At 56.0% G+C, this 27686-nt stretch overlaps 3 protein-coding genes across 7 annotated transcripts in view; all 3 read left to right on the top strand.

Moving 5' to 3' along the window:
• Nucleotides 1–14818, top strand: part of HMCN2 (hemicentin 2) — a 174071-nt gene extending 159253 nt beyond the window's left edge. Inside the window, exons 86-98 of the mRNA XM_050760505.1 lie at nt 105–374; nt 3586–3735; nt 5449–5586; nt 5682–5803; nt 6537–6774; nt 8145–8207; nt 8327–8449; nt 9183–9317; nt 10382–10510; nt 11024–11344; nt 12094–12213; nt 13140–13266; nt 14053–14818. Coding sequence (XP_050616462.1) covers nt 105–374; nt 3586–3735; nt 5449–5586; nt 5682–5803; nt 6537–6774; nt 8145–8207; nt 8327–8449; nt 9183–9317; nt 10382–10510; nt 11024–11344; nt 12094–12213; nt 13140–13266; nt 14053–14398 — 2282 coding nt within the window. The 3' untranslated portion in view covers nt 14399–14818. The remainder of the gene's footprint in view (nt 1–104; nt 375–3585; nt 3736–5448; nt 5587–5681; nt 5804–6536; nt 6775–8144; nt 8208–8326; nt 8450–9182; nt 9318–10381; nt 10511–11023; nt 11345–12093; nt 12214–13139; nt 13267–14052) is intronic.
• AIF1L (allograft inflammatory factor 1 like) overlaps nt 1–27686 on the top strand; it is an 803784-nt gene that overhangs the window by 63369 nt on the left and 712729 nt on the right. The window lies entirely within an intron of this gene.
• The window catches only part of ASS1 (argininosuccinate synthase 1), a 58039-nt gene continuing 54983 nt past the window's right edge, over nt 24631–27686 (top strand). For 2 of the 5 annotated variants that reach the window (XM_050760132.1, XM_050760134.1), the window contains exon 1: nt 24631–24769. The gene's annotated coding sequence lies outside the window, so the exon portion shown is untranslated. The remainder of the gene's footprint in view (nt 24770–27686) is intronic. The other 3 variants (XM_050760136.1, XM_050760133.1, XM_050760135.1) reach the window with 2 other exon arrangements.

Below are 27686 nucleotides of genomic sequence, written 5' to 3'. Positions count from 1 at the left end.
TCTTTCTGCCTCTCTGGATTTCTTAGTATGTCTAAATGAACATATTCCACTTGAATATGCAAAAATAATTAAATGTTCCTAAAAGCCACCTGGGCCTCCCACAGGTGCTCCGGTGTTCCAGGTGGAGCCCCAGGACATGACAGTGAGATCCGGGGATGACGTGGCTCTGCGATGCCAGGCCACTGGAGAGCCCATACCCACCATTGAATGGTTGAGGGCGGGTCAACCCTTGCGGGCCAGCCGGCGACTCCGGACCCTGCCTGATGGGAGCCTGTGGCTGGAGAATGTGGAGACTGGGGATGCAGGCACCTACGACTGCGTCGCTCACAATCTCCTGGGCTCTGCCACAGCCCGGGCGTTCCTGGTCGTGAGAGGTACGGGGCGGCCCTGTCTGGACCTCTGTGGACAGAGGCAGGATCTCTTGCCAATGGGGATTGTGTAGTGCTTATGGGGGACCTGTCCCCTGCCTTGCCAGCTCCCCACCTCTTCCCTTTGCTTTGTCACAAGCCCAGAATGAACCCCTACCCTGCCCGTTTACAGTTGAGTCTTGGAGGTGCTAAGTGTTTGCCACTCATCTTGGACAGGGAACACTGGCCTGGCTGTTCTCTTAACTGGCACAAATGCATGTCCTCTGTCTGGACGCTGCACAGCCCCTGGAAGCAGGCAGAGGAAGTCAAGGGCATCCCTGGTGCCCTCAGGGGCTGCTGCAAAAAGTCTGTGGGTCAGTGCGTGTCCCAGGTGTCACACATTGCCTGGCCATGGCAGGTGGTTGGAAAAGTGATGGCTTCCTGGTGGGATGGACCCCTGCCATCTCAGATTCCTCAATCAGCTCCCTTCTCCCTTGGGTCAGACCAACTTTAAAATTAAGAAAAGATCTATCCTGAGAAACCACAGTAAATGGATTCAGCCCTGCATAAAGGCAAGTCATAAGATATTATTTCTGTGGCCTGTGCCTCCGGAGGGAACACTCCATATGTGTGGCGATGTGTCCCCATCCCTGTACCTGGCAGACATCACTAATCTATCACCACAAGGGAACACTCCCTATGTGTGGCAATGCATCTCCCTCCCTGTCCCTGGCAGACATCATTAATCTATCACCACATGCGCTGGCAGAATTTTTCTCCAATGAGCCCTCCCAGGCAGTGCCTCTCAGATAATTAGAATTGGGATTTGACACTTGACCCCCTGGAAATCCATGTGAAACCCACTGCCAACCAAATGTGGGACCCTTTCTGGCCCCTGCTGTCATTATCTCCCATAGGCCGGGACAGGGTACCAACCTATACAGCTCTGAAAGTTCAGCAGTTCTCTGACCCCCCAGCCGCAGATGCGGTCTCGGAGTTAGCCTTGGGTCTAAGCAGACCCCCCTCTATTTCAGGGCTTTGTCCCACTTCTTACCCTCTCCTGTTGGCAGGCCCCAGTCCAAACCATGGAGCTATGTATGTGGCCTTTGTATTTGTTCTCTAGGGCTACGGTAAAAAAAAAAAAAAAAAAAAAAACCACCACAAGCTGGTGGCTTAAGGCACACTGATTGTCTCACAGTTCTGGAGGCTGGAAATCCAGGATCACACTGTCAGTAGCCCTGGTTCCTGCTGAGCACTTTGGGGAGGATATAGTCCGACCCTCTCTCCCAGGGTCTTGCTGGTGGTCCTCGGCATTCTGTGGCTTGTCGAAACATCACCCCCACCTCTGCCTTCATCTTCCCTGTGTGTGTCTACGCTTCCCTATTTATAAGGACACAGTCATGTTGGATTAGGCCTGCCCTAATGACCTCATTCTAACTTGGCTTACTCTAAAGACCCTGTCTTCAAATAGGGTCACATTCTGAGGTCCTGGGGGTTAGGACTTCAACATATGAGTTTTGGGTAGGGTGGTACCATTCGACCCATAACCCAGCCTCCTTATTTTTGTAATAGAAACAAGTATTCTTCTTTTATATATGTTACTTGTAGAAAGGCCGGATACTGTAGAAATCTATGAAGAAGAAGGTCATTCTCTCCCATAATTCAATGACCCAAAGTAGCGTAAGCAATTATTCGGGGAGATACATTCTTCCTCACTGTTTTCTCTGGATATAAGAGATACACTTCTCTTTTTACAAATGTCAAATTTACAACCTCTCTAACCTGCCATTTTTACTTCCTCTATCTTGGAAGACATCCCATTATGATACACATCGGTCCACAGCTTTTTTATTGGCTTCATATCATTCCATGGGAACGTTTTTTATCTTCATTCCTGTCAGCTTTGTCAAATGAGCAACGTAGTTTATTTTTCTACTTTCCATTCCCCAAAACCACACCGTGCTGTGCATCTTTGTGTATGGCCCTGAATATTTCTATGGGACGATTTCCTTAAGGGGCATTGGTGGGTGAAGGGAGTTCAGGGTTTGGGAGCCTAACTGTAAATACGTTTTCCCTCCTGACTACTTTTCCTCCTTCCCCCTCAGCCTGGCAGGTCCCAATCCTGGCCTTGTAGGGAGACAAGAGGCTGCTACGTCACTCCATGTCTGAAAGAGCCGGCGGTGGCTTGCCGTGCCTGGGTTCCATTTCCTGTCCCCTTCCAAAGCTGCCTGGGTCACGCTCCAGCCTTCTCGTCTGCAGCTCCCAATTCCTTCCTCACCCCCCTATTAAAAGGCCAGGGATAGGTTCACGGCCCTTCTCCTGTCCCTCCCATAGGCCCCAGAGCATCGAATACTGATGAGAAACATCCCATATTGGCTTCAAATCTCATCAAACCCCAGCTATGGGCTGCAGGAAATGGCCCTGCTTCCTAGAACCCCAAATTAACCAGCCCCTTGATTCATCCACTTAGGATCCTAGCACTTGAGTGTTTTATGTTATTTTTTGACAGATCATGGGCAATTTGTTGTTAATTTCCCCTGAGAGCTGGTGAGTGGAGAGGCAGGCTAACTTCTGTCTCTCGCCCCCTGGAATGCCATCTGCCTAAACAAGACAGCTGGCCCATTAGTCAGAGGAAGCACCCCCCAGTGCCTGCACCATCCATTTGATTAGCACTAAGGAGCATCTGCTCACAGGCGGCCTGGCGGACGGCCGCTAGGAAGCCAGCCCACCAGCGAGGCCAGCTGCAGGGCAGCTGGAGCCAGCAGCACTGATGGAATGGGGCTGTTCAGGTGACAGCACCCGGCTCTGGCTCGGTGCCCTGGCTCCTTCAGTGTGTCAGCCGCGCCATCATGGGGTCCTGGCATTCCACACACCCACAGGTCTTCTGTGAGTTTGTGGCCCCACCTCCTCATTTTACAGGTGAGCCAACTCAGGTGTGGCTTGGGGGGCCTGACGCGGCCAGGTTTCAAGGAATGGCAGAGCCAGAATTAGAAGCCAGCTCCATGCGCCTCCCCCCACACCCCAGCCCAGGGTTCCTCCTAACAGCCTCCCTTCCCTTTTAGAACCAAGATCCCCTGGCCGTTGAGTCCACGACCCCCTAGCTGTGTGTCCTTGGACAAGTGGAGGTGAACTCTCCAAGCCTCCATTAACTCCTTCATGAAACGGGAATGACAGCCTGCTTGTGCTCTGGGCCTCGGGGGTGGATAGTCAGTGGCACTGTCGTTCTTTCCACTTACAGGGGAACCCCAGGGGAGCTGGGGCAGCATGATTGGGGTGATCAATGGCCGGAAATTTGGTGTGGCCAGACTCAACACCAGCGTGATGCAGGAGGTGCGCTCCGGGGTCAGCAGCATCCGCAGCAGCATCCACCATGTCCCAGCAAACGTGGGTGAGTGGGAGGCAGAGCATCGCCTGCCTCTGGGCCATTGTCCCAGCCCAGCAAGGATCCTCCAGAACATGCTGGACCTAGGAGGGGGCAGAGCCTGTACCCTGAGACTTGCTCAGGGCCTGATGACCAGAGCATGTCTGACCACCTCTCAAAGCTGGGTGCAAGCTAAAGTGGACTCAGGTGCAGGCAACTTCCTGTCCCCCTCACAGCCCCCCCAAAACAAAGTAACTGCATTTACAGTTAGACCCAGAGTGTGTGAAACGGTCAGTGTTCTGTGGGTGTGGGCGCTCAGACTGTGGTTTCCCAAGCCACCGATGGCTCCCTGAGGCTTTTCCCCATTTAAGTTAAGGCCCGGGTTGATGGAAGTGGAGGGATCTCCAGTCATGAGTGAGGGGTGCGGGCTGGAGGTGACAGGAAGCGGGAAACAGGAAGAACTGAATTGCCCAGAAAACCTAGAGGACTAAGAAGAGTCACCTGCACACAGAGCTCTCATGTACGATGTCTGAGCGATGAATGCTCTGAGAGACGTGCAAAGCTTGTGACAGTGGATGTCACTGTCTCTCCCTTCCCAAGGAATCCCTGGCCCCTCGTGGGGGTCCAGGAGGGGCAGTGCTCATGGGGTCTTCACTAAAAGCAGCTCTTCTGAAGCTGCCCTTGGCCATGGTCCTGCATAAGCAGTGTGGGGTCAGGGGATTTTGCTGGGGAAGTCACTCTGAGCTGGCTGTCAACAGACAGCAGGTGAAGTGAGACACTGCCTAGACATGGCGGCTTATTCCAGCTGCAGGAGTGCGAGGCCTGGAGAAGCATCTGGCCCCAAGCCCGCAGGCCAGGCTCTGTTGCATGAAACAGGCGCACAGAGAGGCTGAGAAGGTGGTGCCCATGCACAGGGGCCTGGCCGGCTCATGTGAACCTTGCAAAGCTGGCACCGTCCCTGACCCCAAGCAAGTGGGGAGTGGATGTGTTCCCCTTGCCCAGTCCATGGCCCCGCCTGGCCCTATGTGGAGGGCGGGGCATCACATGAAGAAGATCTGAGAATCCACGTCCAGGGCCATTTTTTGGTTCTTTTTTCAAATGGTTTGGAACAAACCTGGGCTTGTCCAGAAGGGATCTGCAAGTTAGAATAGTTGGTTGACTTCAACTCAGCAAATATGTCATGACAGTCCGTGGAGTCCCTGGCCCCGTGGTGACCCAGGGGCCCTCAATCGGTATTTGTTGAACTGAGTTAAATATCAGCAAGGTATATGCATTTATTTCTTCTTTTTTTTCTTTTCGAGACTGCTTCTCGCTTTGTTGCCCAGGCTGGAGTGCAGTGGTACAATCACAGCTCACTGCAGCCTCAACCTCCCAGGCTCAAGCGATCCTCCTACCTCAGCCTCCCCAGCAGCTGGGACTATAGGCGTATGCCACCACACCTGGCTAATGTTCTTAATATTTTTATTTTTTGTAGAGACAGAGTCTCACTATGTTGCTAAGCATTTCCCTGTATACATTTATTAATTTCACAGTTACTCCAGGAAGTAGATTATTTGCCTCCACCAGGTCCCGGATTCTGGTTAAATAATTGGCATGGCAGTCACAAGGCTGAGTATGGGCAGCAAAGGAAGGGGCTGAGCCCTCCTGGGGGCAGTGGGGAGCCATGACGGGACCTTGAGCGGGAGAGTGGCTGCCCTGAGGATCAACTCTAACCTGGCCTCCACGCCCTGCCCCACCCAGGACCTCTGATGCGGGTGCTCCTGGTCACCATCGCCCCCATCTACTGGGCCCTGGCCAGAGAGAGTGGGGAAGCCCTGAATGGCCACTCCCTGACCGGGGGCAGGTTCCGGCAGGAGTCACACGTGGAGTTTGCTACAGGTAAGCAGGGCCTCCCCTAGGTGGGCCAGGTAGGACTGAAGCCTGCGCCCAGGACCTCCCGTAGTGACTCTGGGCTGGGTGGGGATGGATTGCAGGGGAGCTGCTCACGATGACCCAGGTGGCCCGGGGCCTGGATCCCGATGGCCTCCTGCTCCTCGACGTGGTGGTCAATGGCGTTGTCCCCGAGAGCCTGGCTGACGCAGATCTTCAAGTGCAGGTCAGGGGTCAGGCCCTGGGGTGTGCAGACAGGGTGCGTGAGAGAGACAGGAGGCGCCCAGCTCTCAACCACCCCTGAGCAGCCAGGCCTACTCTCCCTCCTGACACCGCTGCAGGGCTGGGCCACAGTCTGGCCTTGGACTTAGGGTAGGATGAGCAGTTGTTATAGGCTCAAGTTTGAGCCCTTGAGGGGATGCTCTGAGCCCTGCGACTCCAAATCAGACTATTCTTGTTCAAAAGCAAGAGTCCTGAAGACAGGTGAGCTGCCCAGAGCAGCCCAGCTGGTTAGAAGAGGCTCTGGGAGGCTCACCCCATCTCCTCCCATGGCTCACCCCGTCTCCTCCCAAGGCTCACCCCGTCTCCTCCCATGGCTCACCCCATCTCCTCCCATGGCTCACCCCATCTCCTCCCATGGCTCACCCCATGTCCTCCCAAGGCTCACCCCATCTGTTCCCAAGGCTCACCCCATCTGTTCCCAAGGCCCACCCCGTCTCCTTCCATGGCTCACCCCGTCTCCTCCCAAGGCTCACCCCGTCTCCTCCCAAGGCTCACCCCGTCTCCTCCCAAGGCTCACCCCATCTCCTTCCAAGCCTCCCCAAGCCCCTGAGTTGAGGTGAAGGTCTCAGGCTGCTTGAGAGTTGAAATCTCAGAATTTTCCTCCTCCCCTTCCAACCTTGACCCCTTTCTCCCTCTCCCCCACCCCTCCTCCTCCTCCCCTCCTCTTCATCTTACAGGACTTTGAGGAGCGCTATGTGCAAACAGGGCCTGGCCAGCTGTTTGTGGACTCCACACAGCACTTCTTTCAGGGCAGCCTCCCCTCGTTCCTGCGCTGCAACCACAGCATCCAGTACAACGCAGCCCGGGGCCCCCAGCCCCAGCTGGTGCAGCACCTGCGGGCCTCAGCTATCAGCTCGGCCTTTGACCCACAGGCTGAGTCTCTGCGCTTCCAGCTCACTACAGCCCTACAGGCGGGTGAGGCCCCCCTGCTTTGTCTCACCCCCACTGCCCCAGCTAAAACCTGCCAGGGGCCCAAATGCACATGGCTGGAATCCACCCCTGCCCCTAGCATCCACTGACCATGGGCCAGAGACTTCAGACTGAGACAGCCCACCTGGCCTGCTCACCTGGCCTGTCCCCACTCCCATCCATCCACCTACCCTCCTCACAGGGACACAGTTCTCTAAGCCACCCCTGCTTCAACCTCTGGATCCCTTCCCCAGGCCCCAAGGTGAAGGTCCAACCACCCCAGGCTGATGTTCAGGAATTGAGTCACCCCGCCCTCTTCTCCCATGGGCACCTGCACCGAGGCCCCACCCAGGGAGGCAGGAGCCACTGTTGGAACCCTGGAGACCCACAGAAACATGCTTTCTATTCTTACCCAGTGAATGCTAAAGATACACACGTTCACATCACTTGAGGTTCCAAAGTGTTTTGAACATTGAATGAGAGACAGTGATAAGAGCACTGCTTTGAGGTCAGGCAGACCCCAGTTCAAATCCCAAGTGCACCACTTTCTGGCTGTGGGACCTTAGAGGCAATGTCCTGGTCCCCTCCGACCTTCAGTGTTCCCATCTGCACAGCAGGCATGACATCGCCTGCCTGGCAGGGTGTCACTGTACAGATGTTGTCTCTCAAATCCTAGCCTGGCACCGCCTCATCAAGGGTGGCTGTCCCTACAATTATTTGGACCAAGCTTGTCCAACCCGTGGCCCACAGGCCGCATGACACCCGGAACAGGTTTGAATGTGCCCCAACACAAATTTGTAAACTTTCTTAAAACATTATGAGATTTTTTGCGATTTTTTTTTTAGCTCATCAGCTATCCTCAGTGCTGGTGTATTTTATGTGCAGCCCAAGACAGTCTTTCTTCCAGCATGGCCCACAGAAGCCGAAAGATAGGACACCGCTGATTTAGACTGTCTTGTGTCCTTCCCGCCTCCAGAACCCAGCTCACCCCTCCCCTGCCTTTGGTTTTGCTGCCCGTGCGACGCTGTCCCCTGCCCCTCCGCACGCTCTCTGTGCATTGCTGCTGTGGTCTCAGGAGAGCCGTTCTGCACGTGTTGATCTCCTGTGTTTTATTTTAATGGTTTTCCTGGGGCTGCCTGACTCACTGCCCAGCCCCACTGGGAGCCCCTCAGGACACATTTCCTTGACTGGGTGTGCCCTGCAGTCATCACCTCCAACAGGCCTGGGCAGGAAATGGGCTCACTGACTCTCTGGCACTGTCTTGGCTTTGCCTGGCTAAGCTGGCGGGTGGGGAGCTGTGAGCCTGGGTTACGGCCAGGGCAGCCCTGGGAGAGGACACCCTCATGTCCTTAGAGTCTATCCTCTTTGTCTTGCAGAGGAGAACGAGGTCGGCTGCCCCGAGGGCTTTGAGCTGGACTCCCAAGGAGCATTTTGTGTGGGTGAGAGCCCCCCACCCTGGCATGGACGTGGGAGGCCTCTCAGCCTGGGATGGATGGCCTCTCCTAGCCAGCTGGCAGGAGGCTGGGAGCAGAGACCACCAGATCCTTTCCTGCCCCAGACAGGGACGAGTGCTCAGGAGGCCCCAGCCCCTGCTCCCACACCTGCCTTAACGCACCCGGCCGCTTCTCCTGTGCCTGCCCGGCTGGCTTCGCCCTGGCCTGGGATGACAGGAACTGCAGAGGTGAGGGAGCCCCTGGGAGGAGAGGTCCTCCTCAGACATGACCCAGGTGCGTGGAAGGGTCCCCAGGGCCAGGATCCTAGCTGGGGACACAGACCTGCAGGGATGGCCCATTCTTGAGGGCATTTGATGTCAGCCTGGAGGTCCCAATGCCATGTCCCCACCAGGCTCCTTCCTGCTACAGGAGCTACAGACGAGTGAGGCCCAGGTTTCAGGGGGTGATGGGCAGCCCAAGACACATAGGGGCGGTTATCACATGCTCACGGCCTTCTGAACCTGAACAGGCCTCGGAAGCTTTCCCAACACTCAGCATCATTTCCAAGTGACTGAGACTGGCAAGTGAGTCGTACTCCTCAGCAATGTTGCTGGATGACAGATCTGACCTTGGGTGGCGGTGCTGATGCTGACCCCCAATCTGTATCTCTGCACTCCCACCAGGAGGGTCTGGTGCCGGCAAGTCTCCACTGGGCTCCAAGCCAGGTGCCCAAGGGGACGTTGTCTGCAGCCTTGCATTAGAAGCTGCAGGCCCAAGCGCTCGGGTCCCTTGGAGTGGGCCCTGTGTTTTGGGGTAGGGAGCAGGACAATGGAAAGAGCTAGCAGAAGGGGTGGGGCCCTTCCTGCCAGTGGCTCCTGGGCCTGCAGACGAAGCCTCTGTGGATAGGCTGGGCCAGGGTCAGGTGGCGAGGCAGGCCTGGGGATCGTGTTCACACAGCCGTCTGCCCTGATCTGCCCCCAGATGTGGACGAGTGTGCGGGGGATGCTCGCCTCTGCCGAGAGGGACAGCGCTGTGTGAACCTGCTCGGGTCCTACCGCTGCCTCCCCGACTGTGGGCCTGGCTTCCGGGTGGCTGCTGACGGAGCCGGCTGTGAAGGTGATGGGGACACAGTGTGCGGCCTGTCCATACTCCTGGAAACCCAGAGGTTGCCAGGGATCAGCTGATAGGGGGCTGTGTGTCACTGGGCTCTGGGCTTCCGGGAAGACCGGGACTCTTGACAGAAGGAGCACATCGAGGCTGGGGATCAAGCCTGAGCGGGGCGCTGGAGGTCTGAGCCCTCCCCTGGCTCCTGGCAGCTGGCACCTTCTTTGACAGGGGTGTTTTTTTTCTGGACCTCAGTGTCTTGTCTGCTTGATAAAGAGGCAGCCGGATCAGGGATGGCAAACACGCCCTCCCTCTGCTGCCGTCCGTTCTGTTCCCCGCATGAATCCAGGCCCAGCTAGAGACCACCTCTGAATCCTTCTTGAGCCAGCAGCCCCTGCAGCCACCATGGAGCAGGTGCAGTCAGCCTTCGAGACAAAACCTAGGTGACACCCCTGGACAGGTGACCTCAATGGTCCTTCCTGTTCTAGCTCTATGGCTGCAGGACCGTGGGTCCACCCGGCTCCTCTGAGAGACTGTCTGGTGGGGAGGGAAGCACGGTGGAGCCTGACTCAAGAGGAGCAGCCGTCGCACCTCTGTGGTCCCCAGGGCCCTTAGACCGCCCGACAACTCACCGGGCTCTCCTGCCTGCCGCCTTTCCTGCCGCCTTTCCTCCTTTCTCACCACTTTCTTAGCTCTTCCCACATACCAGGCTCCCCTCCTCACCATGACCCCATGAAGAGGTCACATCTCTACCCGCTTTATGGATGAGGAAACTGAGGCTCAGAGAGAAAGAGTTCCTTACCAAGGGCTAGAATATGGCAGAGCTCAGCGGAACCCAGGACTCTGCCCGCAAAGCCCACCCTTTCAGCCCCTTCCTTTATTTGGGACCTGGAACCCTGTTGACCTCCAACCTGGTATAACTGGGGGAGGTGCTGCGAGGGCTGCCATGCAGCCTGGTAGCACTGAAACTGGAGAAGAGGACAGGGAGGAGGCCCAGATATGGAGGGGGATGGTCTGTCCCTTGGGGGAGGGGCTCTGGGCTAGACCTCGCCCCCGACCATGGCCCTGCCTCCCAGATGTGGACGAATGCCTGGAGGGGTTGGACGACTGTCACTACAACCAGCTCTGCGAGAACACCCCAGGCGGTCACCGCTGTGGCTGCTCCAGGGGCTACCGGATGCAGGGCCCCAGCCTGCCCTGCCTAGGTACGGGGAGACCCACCCTCTGGCCGGCACCCCCAGCTCAGGGACTGAGGGTGTCTAAGGCGCCAGTCCTGGTGAGTCCTGAGAATAACCAGACAGCACCGACACATCGCCTCACTGTGTGCCTGCCTGTGCACCAAAACCTCAGCCTGATTCTATGGGGTCATCTTCCGGGGAATTTCAGGAGGGGGAGGACTGTGGAAGCAAGTGGGTGTATCTCAGAGAGGCTTAGGAGAGGGAATGGATCTAACTGGGGCACCGAAGGGCTGAGGGGGAGCTGGAGTCTGGGATGATGCTGAGAGCTGGGGAGGTTGGGCCTCTGGGAGCTGTAGGTGGAATCAGATTGGAGGCTGGGGCTGGTCCAGGAGAGGGGGATGCAGTGTGGCCCGCACGCAGCGTGGGAGTGGTGGGATTCTAGGGAGTGCCAGCAAAAAAGAAGGCAGGGCCAGGCAATGGCTGCAGGCTGCAGGGGACCCTGGGCCACCTGTGCACACACCTGACCCCGCCCCTCTACAGATGTCAATGAGTGCCTGCAGCTGCCCAAGGCCTGCGCCTACCAGTGCCACAACCTCCAGGGCAGCTACCGCTGCCTGTGCCCCCCAGGCCAGACCCTCCTTCGCGACGGCAAGGCCTGCACCTCACTGGAGCGGAATGGACAAAATGTGACCGCTGTCAGCCACCGAGGCCCTCTAGTGCCCTGGCTGCGGCCCCGGGCCTCGATCCCTGGTGGCTCCTACCACTCCTGGGTCTCTCTCCGGCCGGGTCCCGTGGCCCTGAGCAGTGTGGGCCGGGCCTGGTGCCCTCCTGGTTTCATCAGGCAGAACGGAGTCTGCACAGGTAAGGCCAGGCCCTGACCATCCACGGGACACTGCCATTATGGGCCCTTGGGCCCCTGGGGTGGGTGTGCAGGTGCCACCCATGGAGTCCAGAAACCCAGACCTTCCAGGCAAGTGGGGTGGGTGGTGTGGGATGGTGGCTTCTCTGATGCAGGGTGTCTCAGAGCCTTGGCTGTGCTAGTGGGCAGGGGGCTTCCAAGATGGGAGTGGACTATTTTTGACTTCAGGACACTTTGCCCAGAAGAAGGGCATCCTAGGCAAGTGGTCCTGGGAACCCTCTTTGAGAAACACTCCTGTTAGCACTCAGAGGGAAAGCCGTCAGGCAGGGGGATTTTCAGGGGTGAAGGAGAATGTTCCAGGTAGACATGAGAATGTGACAAGGGACTGCTGAGTAGAGGGGGCGAGGTGGGGGATGGCCCCTGGACCCTGCAGAGAGGGACAAAGAGGAGGTGGCCTGCCCCTGGGCTGACGCCTTGGCATTCCTGCCTGGATGGAGGGGTGTGTGGGGCGGTGCTGCCTGCTCCCTCTATGCCTTGGCGAGCATGGGGTAGGTAAGGTGGGGATCCTCCCTCTCACCAAGCCCAGGGACTCCCCCAGCCCCTGAACCCGGGCTGGGAGGGGCAGGACAGGGAGAAGGAGCAGGGCAGCTCCAGAGCCCAGTGGACAGGTGTGTGGCCATGTCAGTGTCTGTGGTTCAGTGCATCTCTCTGCCCCCATCCCCCACCTGCCCCGCCCCCATGCCCGGGTCAGACCTCGACGAGTGCCGGGTGAGGAACCTGTGTCAGCACGCCTGCCGCAACACCGAGGGCAGCTACCAGTGCCTGTGCCCCGCCGGCTACCGCCTGCTCCCCAGCGGGAAGAACTGCCAGGGTGAGCCAGGCTCAGGCTGCCGCCCAGACACCATGGGGCTAGGGCAGGCAGCGTGGGATGGGACATGTGGCATCTCACCTACTCCGTTCACTCCAGCCCCTTCACAACTATCCTGTGAGGGTGGGGCGGGGAGGCAGGCTCAGAGGGGTTCCGTGAACACCCCAGGCTCTCACAGCCATGCCAGGGCCCATGCTCCGGACAGAAGCTCTGAGATTACGCAGGCAGGCTCTGAAAGCAGCCCTGCAAGGCCAATCCCAACTCTGCTGTGTGTCCCTAGGAAACTGACTTCACCTCTCTGAGCCTCCTGGTTAAATGGGGCTAACACAGTCCCCCTCAAATAGCTGGGATGACAGCTGTGGAGGCTGAGCACAGAGCCGCACAGCTGCTGCTGCTGGTAGAGTCAGGTCCTCTAACCCCTAAACCGGGCACAGTTTCCCTGGTGTGCACAAACGGGGCTGGGGCCAGTCATGCTGCTTCCTCCAAGAGAACAGGAACCATGCCTGCCCTGCTTGTCTCCGTCCCTCACGCTGTCATGGAGGTCACCGAACATCCTCTGAGAAGGGTGGGGGTTCCACTGAGGCAGACAGGATCAGGGGCTCTGCCCGTGGGCAGTGGGCACTCAAGGTCTTCGGGCAAAGCAGCCACCCAGGGAAAGCCCTATCTCTCCCAGGCCCTCCCACCCAGCACTTGCTCAGGAGGCCCCCATGGTGCCCATCTACACACCCTGGAAAGCCCCAGTCCCCGGGGAGATGAGAAGGTGCTAGGGGCCTCCAGGCTGGGTGGTCACGGGTCAGACTGACTGGGGACAAAGGGAGAAGGGCTGCTCACCTCACTGGTCCCTCAAAGGTACTTCCCACACACTCCCCCCTCTCCTTTGCTCCATCTTTTCATCTCCCTCCCCCACTTCACCAACCTCCCCCATCCAGATATCAACGAGTGCGAAGAGGAGGACATCGAGTGTGGACCCGGCCAGATGTGCTTCAACACCCGCGGCAGCTACCAGTGTGTGGACACACCCTGTCCTGCCACCTACCGGCAGGGCCCCAGCCCTGGGTAAGGGCTGAGTTGGCAGGGCCTTGTGCCCTCAGGAAAAGCACATTTTTCAGTCACTCCAGGTTCAGGCTGGCCCTGTCACTGTCACTCCCCACACAAGTGATACAGGCAGGAGCGCAGGGAGCCCTGGGGACAGGGAGAGGCCAGAGTGGGAACACGGGAACACAGCAGCACACACACCAAACCCCACAGGAACACCATGCAGACTCACAACCCCAGGACAAAACTCAGACACGCGAGCACCAAACCCATCTCCTCCACGCCACTCACAGCGGCCACAGACACTTACCACGACGCACGGAGACATGGGGACCTTAGGGGTGACAGCACTGCCCTGCAAAGGTTTCTTGCGGCGGGTGACCTGCCCCAGGCCTTACAACTAGAAACCTAGGCTGGGGTTGGAAGCGGATGCCCCGGGCAAGGCTAAGCTCAGTCTCCACCTCTCATCCCACCCTGGCAGGGCAAATCCAGACTGGGTGACTCGGCCCAGGAACACATCAGTTCCCCTGTGTCTGCTGGGCTTCCCTGGGGCATGGACCTGGAAAGTTCGCTGGAGAGACCCTGAAAGGGCACGCCTCTGGCTTCTCTGGGCCTCAGTTTGTTGATCTCTAAAACGGGCTAGCGGGGATGCCCGCAGAGAAGGCCTGTGGGGCTCTGCGGCAGAAGGACGGGCAGCGCGTGGGCGGAACTGCAGGGGCTGGCAGGGAGGTCTGATTACGCAGCCGGGCCACGCTCAGACCCACCCCCGAGTCCGCCTGTCCGTGTGTCTGTCTGTGCCGCCCGCAGGACGTGCTTCCGGCGCTGCTCGCAGGACTGCGACACCGGCGGCCCCTCCACGCTGCAGTACCGGCTGCTGCCGCTGCCCCTGGGCGTTCGCGCCCACCACGACGTGGCCCGCCTTGCCGCCTTCTCCGAGTCTGGCGTCCCAGCCAACCGCACCGAGCTCAGCGTGCTGGAGCCGGACCCGCGCAGCCCCTTCGCGCTGCGCCCGCTGCGCGCGGGCCTCGGCGCGGTCTACACCCGTCGCGCGCTCACCCGCTCTGGCCTCTACCGGCTCACCGTGCGCGCCGCGGCGCCACGCCACCAAAGCGTCTTCGTCCTGCTCATCGCCGTGTCCCCCTACCCCTACTAAACGGGACAGGGCATTGGCAGCTGCCCTGGCGTGACCCCCGAGGAAGGGGGCGAGGAGGAGCTTGGTCCACGCCACCTGCTGTGGCAAGCGGAGCGTCATCGTCTCTCGCCCCATGCGTCAGCGAGACCTTGGGTCAACACGACCCTGCGCGCAGCCTTGACCCCCGACAGCGAGGACCTGAGCTCACGGAGGGAGGCGTCCGGGGCGGTCCTTGGGTGGCCAGGCCCGCAGGCAGGGCCCGGGGAAGCCTCCAAGTGTGATCCGCCCCTCAGTGGGAGCGGGACAGGGACACAGGGCACCTGGACGCCTGGGGGAGGAGGCAGACTCCGCGTTGGGGGTGGCAGCAGCTGTCGCCTGGCCACACCTGGCGGTGTCATTCTGAACCCTGTTACAATATAAAAAGATTGCTTTTTTAACCAACTTGGTTTCTTTGTCTAATTATTTTGCTTTGTAGGGAAGGGTTTTAACTGGGAAGGAGATCACGCCTTCTGTTCTGATCCAGGAGCACTGCAGTTTGAGTCCACCAGCCTCCTCTCCTTAGGAGTAGGGTTGCCTCAGGCACCTCCTGGCCTCAGTTTCCTAATCCATAAAATATAGGGCCCTCCCTTCCCCCACAGGGCTGTGGGGGCAATTAAATGAGGAGTAAATGTGTTGCATAGACAGCAACAGCCGGTGGCAAAAAAAATTTTACTTTTTAGAGGCAGGGTCTTGTCCCTTCGCCCAAGCTGGAATTGCAAATGACATGATCGTGGCTCACTGCAGCCTCGACCTCCTGGCCTTGCCATCCTCCTGCCTCAGACTCCAGAGCAGCTGAAACTACAGGCACATGATACCATGCCTGGCCTTTATATTAATTCTTCATGTTTTGTATATGGGTAAGTCATACAACATGACTCTTTGATATGCATAATGAAATGGTTACTATAGTCAAACCAATTAACATAGCCATTAGGGATTTTGGGTGGGCTTGAAAAAAATAAAATTAAAACATACCCGTCATCTCGTATATACTTATTTTTGTGGCAAGAACACCTAAAATCTACTCCCTTAGGAAAATCCCAATGTGATATGATCATTATTTTGAGATAGGATCTCGCTCTGTCACCCAGGCTGGAGTGCAGTGGCGTGATCTCTGCTCACCTCAATCTCTGCCTCCTGGGCTCAAGCAGTCCTCCCACCTCAACCTCCTGAGTAGCTGGACCACAGGCATGCACCACCACACCTGGCTCATATATTTTGTTGTTGTTGTTGTTGTTGTTGTTTTTGAAATGGAGTTTCGTTCTTGTTGCCCAGGCTGGAGTGCAATGGTGAGATCTTGGCTCACCGCAACCTCCGCCTCCTGGGTTCAAGTGATTCTTCTGCCTCAGCCTCCTAAGTAGCTGGGATTACAGGCACCTGCCACCATGCTCAGCTAATTTTGTATTTTCAGTAGAGACAGGGTTTCTCCATGTTGGTGAGGCTGGTCTCAAATTCCTGACCTCAGGTGATTTGCCCGCCTCGACCCCCCAAAGTGCTGGGATTACAGGCATGAGCCACCATGCCAGGCCTTATTTTTTAAATGTTTTGTAGAGATGAAGTTTCATTATGTTGTTCAGTCTGGTCTGGAACTCCTGGGCTCAAAGGATCATTGCACCTTAGCCTCCCAAAGTGCTGGGATTACAGGCGTGTGCCACTGCACCCGGCTTACTCTAGCCTATTTTTATCAGCTAACTCTTGTTGCTTTCCAGTCATAGACTCCTACAGCGGGCTTTATGGCTTAGCTATTATCTTGTATCCTTCGCAGCTCGCCCCTGGGTTTCACTTGAGTCCTGTTCCAAGCTATCTTTTTCCTGATAGCATCTCCCCCTCTGGGGGACAGATTATTGAAGGCAAGGGCTGTTTCTAGGTCCTGGGCTTAATAATTCATCTAATTCATCCACAGGAAGGGCCTTTGTTAGATGAATGGATGGGTGGAAGTTTAGTGCAACAATCCCTAAGTAGCCTTTTTTTTTTTTTTTTTTTTTTTTTTTTTTTGAGATGGAGTTTCGCTCTTGCTGTCCAGGCTGGAGTGCAATGGCGTGGTCTCAGCTCACCGCAACCTCTGCCTCCCGGGTTCAAGTGATTCTCCTGCCTCAGCCTCCCGAGTAGCTGGTATTACAGGCATGCGCCACCACACCCGGCTAATTTTGTATTTTCAGTAGAAACAGGATTTCTCGGGCCAGGTGCAGTGGCTCATACCTGTAATCCCAGCACTTCGGGAGGCCAAGGCAGGCAGATTATGAGGTCAGGATATGGAGACCATCCTGGCTAACACGGTGAAACCCCGTCTCTACTAAAAAAAATTTAAAAAATTAGCTGGGCATGGTGGCGGGCACCCGTAGTCCCAGCTACCCGAGAGGCTGAGGCAGGAGAATGGCATGAACCTGGGAGGTGGAGTTTGCAGTGAGACGAGATTGCGCCACTGCACTCCAGCCTGGGCGACAGAGCGAGACTCCATCTCAAAAAAAAAAAAAAAAAAAAAAAAAGAGAAACGGGGTTTCTCCATGTTGGTCTCAGACTCCCGACCCCCAACCTCAGGTGATTTGCCTGCCTCGGCCTCCCAAAGTGCTGGGATTACATGCATGAGCCACCATGCCTGGCCTAATTTTTGTATTTTCAGTAGAGATGGGGTTTCACCATGTTGGCCAGGCTGGTCTCAAACTCCTGACCTCAAGAGATTCCCTCGCCTTGGCCTCCTAAAGTGCTGGAATTACAGATGTGAGCCACTGTGCCCGGACCCTGGGGTAGTTTTTAAAAGGAGGTCAGGGCACTCCAGTCTGGGCACTCCAGTGCTCAGGGCACTCCTCACTGAGCAGGTGGCACCTGAGAAGAGACCTGAAGAAGGTGAAGGAGAAGGTTACATGGTCATCGCAATAGAGGGGAGGGGTGTTCCGGAAGAGGGGACAGCAGGTGTCAGGGCCCTCAGGCAGGAGGGTCCAGCCGGGAGGTTGGGGAGGCTGGCGATGAATGAGGTGGGAGAAAGGGAAGAGAGAAAGGTCGAGGGGGTGGGGTGGATCCTGTGGGGTCTTTGGGCCACCATAGAGACTTAGGCTTTGATGAGTGAGCTAGGGAGAGACAAGAGTAAATGTATAGCTAGGTGTGGTCGTGCACGCCTGTAGTCCCAGCTACCTGGGAAGCTGAGGAGGGAAGATCCTTGAGCCCAGGAGTTTGGGGCTACAGTGAGCTATGATCTGGCCACTGCACTCCAGCCTAGGTGAGAGAGCAAGACCCCATCTCTTAACGAAAATGGGTTTTTCAAAAGTCAATGCATATCTGCGTGTTGGCCTATCTCCAGTGTGCTGGGTCTTGGGAGGAGTGCAGGTGAAACGGGGTTGGCAGAAGCCTACGCTCCTGCTCCTCCTTCTCCTCCTGCTCCTGCCTTCTCCCTGGGCTGGTTGCAGCCCCCCGCCTGGGTGGCCTCTTTGTTGCCAGCTGCCCCGACACAGCCTCTGGGACAGAGGTTGTCTTTTGCATATGGTTCTGAAGAAAAGAGTTCCTCTCTCCCTATTCCTCCTACTCAGTGTGGCATGGTCAGCTCCCCCTAAGTGTCCCCTCCCTCTCATCCAGGCAATGAGGAAAGTTGTCTGAGTTATTTCCTTCTAGAGATGAATGACAATCAGGCTGTCTAAACCGAGCTGTTCTGTGTACGCAGAGAAGAAATCGCTGTGTCCATTTTACAGATGGAGAAAGGAGGGTACAGGGAGGGAACATGATCCAGTCAGTTGCCTGAGGTGTAACTGGTTAATAGTCAAACTGGGACTCTTGATTCCCAACTAACAGCCCCAATAGAACCTTCTCCAGGGCGCTTCTTCCTGCGGGTTTCCTTTAAACCAGTCTGCAAAGTTTTTCTGTTAGGACCAGATAGTAGTTACTCTCTGCTTTGCGGGACATTCAAGTTCTGTCAAAATGACTTACCTTTGCCATTGCAGCACAAAAGCAGCCCCGGAGAACCCATGAACAGATGGGCACGGCTATGTTCCAATAAAACTTTATTTGTGGACACTTACATTTCAAATTTATTATCATTTTCATGTGCCATGAAATATTCTTCTTCTTTTGATGTTTCTCAACCATTTACAAATGTAAAAGCCATTCTTAGTTTGCACGCAGGCTTTACAAAATCAAGTTCAGACCAGAGTTTGCTGATCTCTGGTTTAAACCGCAGAAATCACTGATGGTGGAAGTCCAGGCTGGGTGGAGAGATTAGAGGAGGCAGGAAGAAGTGGGGGAGAGGCTTCCTAGGCCCTCCTGTACCCTATTCGTCCAAGGTCCACCTGCGAGGCCCTTCCTTGGGCCAAACGCCCCTCTTTGTGCAACTCCAGGGGTCAATGGGTCAGAATTGGAGTGCTGCTCTTCGCTAGGCTGTTAATTTTTTATGGAGCTGGGGACTTTGTGGAGGCAATGCAGAGGTGGAGACCCACAGAGGGGAGGTGCCGCTCCTCTCTCACCCCTGCTGTCTCCTGCAGGCTGCTCCCAGTCTCACCCAGGCTTTCCATGTTTGTAAAACTACTACTTGTTAAGTCTCTGTCCAGTGTCTTATAGACTCGAGGGGTGTGTGTGTGTGTGTGTGTGTGTGTGTGTGTGTGTTTGAGACAGAGTCTCACTCTGTCGCCCAGACTGGAGTGCAGTTGCACTTCTTCCCCGCCCCCCGAAAGGATGGTTCCCGAGCAGAGGAGGCCCCTCCCAAGCAAGCTGCAGCCAGAGCCAGAGAGTATTTTCCATCCAAGAAGGGTGTTTGCCACTTCTCTTTTTCTAGCTGCCAGCTGTCATTGGCCAAGGTTCTGTCCAAGCCGCCCAGCCCCCTGGCGCCACCTGACCTCCGCAAGTCTGTTTGCACCATCAGGGGTGGAAAACAGGCCTGCAGGTTGCTCATTGACCTCCCTGATGTGGATTTTCCACGAACCCAACAACTGGACTCTGCGTTCCTGTGGGCGGGGACTGGCAACCTAGGGTCTGGCCTGGAGGACACTCTCTTTTTCCAGGGCCAATGCCCAGGCTTGGGCAGTGGCAAGGTGGCTTGTGGTGCCAACCATGAGGAGGTTGCAGGGTAAGATTCTTTGAAGTCTCTACACATCCAGGCCCCTTCATGCCCAGCAGGTACAGAGCCCTTGGGTGGCCGAGGCGAGAGAGGGAGGCAGGAGGAAGCCCACTCCAGGGCTCTGTGCCCAGGCTAGATCTATGCCTTTAGGTGGCTGGGGGCATTTGACGAGAACATGTCCACTAAGCTTGCTCTATAGACATTCAGACAAGTGGCCACAAAAGTTAGAGCCGAGGCCAGGCACGGTGACTCACGCCTGTCATCTTAGCACTTTGGGAGGCCGAGGTGGGTGGATCACCTGAGGTTAGGAGTTCGAGACCCGCCTGGCCAACATGGTAAAATCCTGTCTCTACTAAAAATACAAAAATTAGCCAGGTGCGGTGGTGGGCGCTTGTAATCCCAGCTATTCTGGAGGCTGAGATAGAAGAATTGCTTGAACCCGGGAGGCAGAAATTGCAGTGAGCCGAGATTGTGCAACTGCACTCCAGCCTGGGGGATAGAGCGAGACTTATCTCAAAAAAAAAAAAAAAAAAAAAAAAAAAAGGTCAGCGCTGACTCTTAGAAAAGCCCACTGGCTGCAATGTGGAGCATGCAGCAGAGGGGATGGTGAGCACAGGCAGGAGGATAGGTGAGGTGTCTCCTGCAGAGGTGCATGTGAGAAGTCCTAGTCATCCAGGCTAAGATAACAGCAGTGAGGAGTGAAAGCAGGAACCAGAGTGCTCACGTTCTTCCATTTTCTTGCTGGAGCCCTCAGCCCTCTGCTCTGTACCAGTATCAGAGCTTACGACAAGCAACTGATCTGGTAGGGGAGGAAAAGAATAAGAGAGGCATCACTAAGGAGCAGTGTGTGGAAAGACCACATGGCAAAAAGGGCTTGACACGTTGAAACAACCACAGCCAGGCTGGTAGCAGCAGTATAGTGGGTAAGGGCAGAGGAGGAAGTACAGGCATTGAGATTTGATCCTAAGAGTCATGGGGACCATCAAAACCTTGTTTCAGAAACCATTTTATTCATTAATATTGCAGTATATAGCTCTAAAATTTTACAAATGTTTCAATAAAAATATAACTACAAGCTGAATGCAGTGGATCATGCCTGTAATCCCAGCAATTTGGGAGGTCAAGGTAGGCAGATTGCTTGAGGCCAGGAGTTCAAGACCAGCCTGGGCAACATGACGAAACCCATCTCCACTAAAAATACAAAAATTAGCCAGATGTGGTGGCACATGCCTGTAGTCCCAGATACTAAGGAGGCTGAGGTGGGAGGATCACTTGAGCCCAGGAGGTGGAGGCTGCAGTGAGCCAAGATCGTGCCACTGCATTCTAGCCTGGGAGATAAAGGAGACCTTGTCTCAAAAAAGAAAAGTAACTACAATATCATTATTATTACACCTAAAAAATCAATAGTAATTCTGTCTTGCTGTTATTGAATATCCGTGTTCAAACTTCCAATTGCTTATAAAAATATTTCTTTTGCACTTCAAAGAAATCAGGATCTAAATGAGATCTAAACATTGTGATTTATTTTATTTTATTTTATTTTATTTTTGAGACAGAACACATTTTGTGCCCAGGTTGGAGTGTGCAGTGGTGCAATCTTGGTTCACTGCAATCTCTGTCTTAGTTCATTGCAACCTCTGCTCCCCAGGTTCAAGCAATTCTTGTGCCTCAGCCACCTGAGTAGGTGGGATTACAGGTATATGCCATGACACCTGGTTAATTTTTTGTATTTTGAGTAGAGACAGGGTTTCATTATGTTGCTTAGGCTGATCTCAAAGTCCTGGCCTCAGCGATCTGACCGTCTAACCTCCCAAAGTGGTGGGATTACAGCCATAAGCCACCACACCCAGCCTTGATTTTATCTTTTATAACTCTTTTAACCCAAAGATTCTCCTTCTGTTTCTTTTTTTTTCTTAAAAATCAATTTAATTGAGGTATAATTTTTTCCAGGAATGCAAGGTTGGTTCAACACCTGACAGCCAATCACTATAATTCACCACATTTATAAAATAAAGGAGAAAATCATATGATCATTTCAATAGGTGTGGAAATAGCATTTGACAAAATTTAGTGCCTATTTTTCTAAAAATCTTTCAATAAATTAGGAAGAAAAGTAAACTTCTTCTGACAAAAAAAAAAAAAAAAAAAAAAAAAAACCTATGAAAAACCTACAGCTAACATTGTACTTAATGGTGAAAGACTGAATGAATGCCTGGGCCTTCTGCAGCTCCCAGAGCTGCATGTACTCCCAAAATATGTATAACTAAGACATATCAGTGAAAAATACAAAAAAAAAAAAAAAAAAAAGAAAAAGAAATTGAGGACTTTTATACCACCTATCAAAGATGTCTCAACCTACCAGGTCTTCCTCTTCACTGAATTGAAGACTTAGGCCTTTGCCTGGGCACAGGCCTCCACCTGGCCAGTCATCCAAAGTATCCAATAAAATATTCATCTCAGAGCTGGGCCCTGGAGTACCCGTAGCTGTGAACCCAAGAACTCTATCTCTTAAAACAGACAAACAAACAAACAAACAAAAACCTCTCTGGCTGTTGGGGAGGAAATGTTGGAGGGGCAACTAGGGGAAGCGGGGGAACCAGCAAAGAGACTTAAGTAAGAAATTATAAGGGTCTGAGTAAGAGAAGATAGTGGCCCTGCGTGGAGGAAGTGGAGGTGGAGATAAAGGGGCAGACTTGATATATTTAGAAGATATGAATGTTGTTGGGCACAGTGGCTCACATCTGTAATCCTAGTACTTTGGGAGGCTGCGGTGGGTGGATCACCTGAGGTCAGGAGTTCAAGACCAGCCTGGCTAACATGGTGAAACCCATCTCTACTTAAAATACAAAAATTAGCCTGGTGTGGTGGCAGGCCTGTAGTCCCAGCTATTCAGGAGGCTGAGGCAGGAGAATTGCTTGAACCTGGGAGGCAGAGGCTGCAGTGATGGTGCCACTGTACTCCAGCCTGGGTGACAGAGCAAGACTCCAAATTAAAAAAATTTTAAAAAAGAAGAAAGTCTGAGTGCCTCAGATCCCAGTGCCTTTGTTTCTCCACCTGCTCAGGCCTAGGTGCTGCTTTGTTTTTAGGAATGCCACCAAGATCGCTTACCTAAAAGGTGCAAAGACTCCTGGAGGACCCCTGACCTGGGTGTAGGCAGGGGGTAGGATGAAAGACAAAGGCCATGGTGCCCCAGCCTCAGGTGGGGGAATCCCTTTGGGCCACGCCCCACCTTGGCCCCCAGCACTGCTCTACAGGGTGAGGGCCAGGGCAGGATTGAAGGTCCACCTGGCTGATGGAGGGGTCCAGGCAGAATACAGCTCATTCAGAAGCTGGCCAGTCCTCCCTCACCTTGGTCTCTGCCTCTGGGAAACCACTCACCCTGCTGTTGGTGGTAGGAGGGTGGTGGCGGGGGAGGGTTGCTGCTGGCAGTTTGGGCCCCTGTTTTCTTCTCAGGAGAGCTGTGACCTCACTGCCCCTCATGTCACTGGTGCCTGTACGTTAGGAAGGGTCTGTCCCCTAGGCTGGAACAATTTCTGAGGCAGGGAGTAAAAGTCCCAGCAGCCTGTGACCCTGGGACTGTGACTTCAGCTCAGACTGCAGCTAGAGCAGAGGGTTTGGGCCAGAGCTTCAGACACTGGATTGTGGCTCCACTCTGCCACTCACATGCTGTGTGGACTTGTGAAAGATACATCATCTCTCTGTGCGTCAGGTTTCTGCCCATACCATGGGAATAACAATCACAGGTACTTCATACAGGGTAATCGTGAAGATGAAAACAGAATGCTTGCTCTCTCCAGGGAGCCCTCCCAATGAGAAAACAGGCACAGTGGGGAGTGACCACCCCAAGGCCACACAGCTGCTGCAAGGGTGTCATTTTGTGGGCATTCCTCACTTGCCTCCTGCTAGTGTGGAAGGCCCAGAGACTCCACGAGGCCCCCAGCTGGTCCTGTGAGAGGGCCAAGGGGGGCCAGCTGTGATACCGCCTCCTAGCTGGAAGGGGCCTCAAGCTATCTATGTACACCCAGCCCCACGTGGCTCACCGGGGGCCCCTTTGCCATCAAGGGCCACATCCCAGGTTTAGGTGCCAGAGAACTAAGGGGCTTAAGAGAGAATAGAGCTATGGCTTTGTTTGTGAATTGGTTTGATCCTTTTCTCCTTCTCGAAGGACTCGCAGCTATTGTTGCTGGCCACAGGCTTGAGGCAGTGGTGGGGGCTGGCTGGCAGAGGGGCTAAGAGTGGATGGTGGTTAAAAGGAGTGCTGACTCCAGGGTAGCAGCTGGGCAAGGCTTGGGGCTCCCACCTCCCCCAGGTTCAGAGCCGGCTGAGGACCAGGAGTCCTCCCCTCTGGGGTCAGGGCTCACTATGGAACAACTGCCTTGGATGGGGTCCCAGGACCTGCTGTTTTACTGGGGCTGTGGTTGCGGTGATCAGGGCTTTGGAGCCGCGAGAACAAGCTGGGAAACTCCTGATGTAGAGAAATTTTTGAAGTCGGGCCTGGGGTCACAACTCCCAGCTGCTTTTTACAAGCAAGAGACTTCACCTCTCTGAACCTCAACCTTCCCTCCTGTCCAGTGGGTTCGCAGCCAGACAGTCTTTTATTCACTGCTTACTGGGTGCCCTCTGGAGTCTGGGCAGGTGCCAGACTCTGAGAAGACAGCCAGCAACCAGCCCTGGCCTGAGGGATGAAAGCCGGGCCTTCCCGCACTGGCTCACTTTAGGGTTTCTCATCCTTACTCGGCTCCCGGGGGCTACGGTGGGGAAGGAGGGGCTCTGGGAGCTGCAGAAGGCCCGGGCTGCCGGCACCGGATAGAAGTGAGCACCAAGCTCCCTGCGCCAGTGGAACTTTTATCCCCGCTTCCACCTCGAAGGGTTTGAACGCTTCCCCAGGCCCAAGAAGCAAGTCTCTCGAAGGACGGCTGCGGCCACCCCCCGCCCCTGAGTTACATGGGTCGCAGCCACTGCCGCCCTCCTTGGCGCCGCCAGCCCGCGGGCCAGGGCCAGGAGCCGTGAATCGCCTGCACCCCCGCCGGCACGCCCCTGGGAGGGTGAGCCGGCGCCCGGCCCAGGCGGGGACCTGGTGGGAGGCGGGTGGAGGTGGGGACGAGGCCGGGGGAGGCGGGCCCCGCCCATCTGCAGGTGGCTGTAAACCCTGAGCTGCTCCAGGCGGGGGCCGGGCCCGGGGGCGGGGTCTGTGGCGCGCGTTCCCCCCACGTGTCCCCGGTCGCCGGCCCTGCCCCCCGGGCCCTGTGCTTATAACCTGGTATGCGCACCCCTGCCGGCCCTGCTCTGCCGCCTACCACCGCTGCCCGAGCCCGGTAAGGAGCCCTCGGCCCCTCTCGCTGCCCACTTCCTAGCCTAGGGCACCCCCTTCCCGGGCCCAGCCGAGGAGGCGGAGGAGACGCGCGTTCCGGGCCCCGCGGAGGCAGAGGGCGGACCCCCGATCGCCACTCGCCCGGGAGTGGGACCCAGGCAGGAGGGAAGAGGCTCGCGATGCTCAGACGCCTGGCGTCGGATCCCAGGTTCCTGGAGCCTGGGTGACGCGGCGGGGGCTCGAGTCCCCGGGTCCGAGGAGCGGGTCTGGTTATTTGTTCCCTGCGCAGCCGGGTCCCTTCGGGACTCATTCGCGGATCCGGCTTCCTCTGTGTCGTGAAGCCCCCACATGGAGAACTGGGGAGTCCGGAGCGTGTGGGGGGCTCCCGATTCTCTCTCCCTCTCTCCGACTCGCCGTCTGTCTCCACCTCTATTTCTCGGCGTAAAACCAGGATTCCAGCCCCTCTCGGGCTTGGACGTATCGCTTTCCCCGCAGCCTCAGTTTACCCTGGACAGATGGGCGTGGTGGCCCTGGCTCCCTTCCCTGCAGGGGGCGGCAGCCACCCGGCTCTCCCCGGTGGGGCTGGCAGTCTCCCGGCCTCGCGGCGGGTTTCCTGCTGGCCTGGGCTGGGCTCTGTGGGAGGGGCGGTGCCAGGAATATCCTCTATCCGGGCTGCTGTTGCCTTTGGCCCCTCGGCGACTGCCCCCTCCAGGGAGACAGGGTCATTGTGAAAGAGAGGAAACTCCTCTCCCAGTCCGCGGGGGCTGTTCCTGAGGAGGGCTGGCCTGGCCTCAGTAGTCTCTGAGAAGTGGAGAGTCCGCTTTCGAGCAGCCGGGTCAGGCTGCAGGTCTCAGGGCAGGAACAGACCTGTTCTCTCCCCAGGGGTAGATCAAGACCTAGGGGACCTGGGCTTTGATCCTCGGCTCCCAGAAAGCACACACCCGGTGATGGGGAGACCTGGTGAGGCCTTGGCTCAGCCTCCAGATTCCCAAGCTTCCCTTTCATTTTCGTTTCTTTCTAAAAATTTATCAGAGATATGGACTCATCATGTCGCCCAGGCTGGCCTCGAGCTCCTGGGCTCAAGCGATCCTCCTCCCTCTGGCCTGCTAAAGAGCTGGGATTACAGGCTCCAGCCCCCCGAAGCGCCTGGCCCCCAAACTTCAGTCTGTTAGAGCTGGCTGGGGCTGAGGGCTCAGGAAACATGCAGATAGTGTGAGGCTGCTAAGGGCTCTGTATAGACTGTTGGGCGCTGGGCTTGGGTCCAATTACACAATAACTGTGCCTGGGGTTAGGTTCTGATGAGAAGGAGGGAGAAGCAGCCACACAGACTGGGAAGCTTGGCCAGGAGCAGGTACTGGAGGAGTCTCCATTCCAAACTCCCTCTCCCTCCCAGACTCCTTTGGCCCAGGGCCTGGGGCAGGGAGCTTGGGGGTGGGGGCGGGGCCCTGTCCTGGAGGGGCCATCTGTGCACCATGCTGAGAAGTAATTCTGGTTCTGCTCTGTGTGGGTGGATCAAGTGAATGAATAGTGACTCCTGCCTGCTGAGCGCCTGGGCAGGGCCAGGCACGTGGTAAGAGGGAAGGGGAGGCCCCACTCTCAGCACAGTCTCCTTGCTTGGGAAGCAGGCCCAGGGCCCCAGGAGCTTTGGGGTGGAGCCAGGTCCAGAACTGCCTGCTGCGCACGTGCTTCCCCCTCCCAACCCCGGGCCCATCTCATCTTTGGCCCGTGGGTGCTGGAAGGCCAGCCAGGTCAACCAGATGCCTCATTTGAGCACTGACTACACAGCCCCCGAAGTCAGTGGTTTGCCTGTGGGCACCGGGCACCCATGTGGAAAGAGGTAACTTCTCTGGAATTCAGAGTCTAAGGCTCTGTTTTCTGATGTAGCTTTGGGCAAAGTTGATCTTCCAGGGCGTGGCCCCCTCCCCAGAACTGGGGGAGACCAGGCACCCACAGGCGCTCTGATATGAGTTGAGTGAATGAAGAATGTGCCCTTCCTCCATCACCAAAGACAAACCGAGCTCAGCCGAGTTAGAATGTCAGAGAGGGGTTGCAGGGGAACCTTCCACCAGGCAGCAGGCCTGAGCTGTAGTACACAGGCTCTCCAGAGGAATAGTGGGCAGGTTGACCATGACCCACTGGGGGACTGGTTTTCTGGAAGGTGTGTAGAGCAAAGGGGAGAAAATGTGAGGTCTCCTAGGAGCCAGGGAGAGAAGGGCAGAGTGCAGGGAAGAGCAAGTGGCCTGCAGTCAGGCTGGGTTTGAAGCCACTAGCCTGTGACCTCGGCGAGCCGCTTAGCCTCTGCCTCTGCCTCTGTAAATAGGTGGCAATGGTAGTCTCCACCTTAGGATGATGCACCTGTGACTCTGAACATAGTAGCTGCTCTTGTTGTCATTCTAGCTCTGACGTTTTCAAGTAGCACGAGTTTTCCTTAGTGTCAAGCGGGCGCCCAGGCTGGCCTGTTTGCTGGAAGCTGAACAGATGGCTGTGGCTGGGGCCACAGAGAACGCCATCCCAGTGAAAGCCAGGTGGCTTTGGTACCTTGATGCAAGGCCACCTTCCCTTTTGGTCTCTTCTGGTGAAGGAGGGCTGGAGGGCAGTGGGCATTTGCCAAGGAGCTGGAAAAACCTGCTGTGGCCGTTTCTGGGGGATGTGGTGGGGGTGGAGCTGGGACTAGGGGAGGCTGAACTCAGCCAGGATCTGCCTGCCAGGCGCAGCTCCCAGGAAGAAAGTTCAACGTCCGGGAGGGTCAGAACCCAGAGGGCTGTTAGGTTGTACAGATGGGGAAATTGACGCTTAGCAAGTCAGGAACTTGGCTGAGGTCAGCCATGGCAGTGGTGCACAGAGCTTAGTGGACACATGCTTTGGTGCCCAGCTCTGGGCTCCTTCCCCCAGCATCTCACCAAATCCTTACAGTTGCCCTG

Source organism: Macaca thibetana, chromosome 15, assembly GCF_024542745.1.
Source record: "Macaca thibetana thibetana isolate TM-01 chromosome 15, ASM2454274v1, whole genome shotgun sequence".
NCBI lineage: Eukaryota > Metazoa > Chordata > Mammalia > Primates > Cercopithecidae > Macaca > Macaca thibetana.
This window is presented reverse-complemented; position numbering and strand designations above follow the sequence as displayed.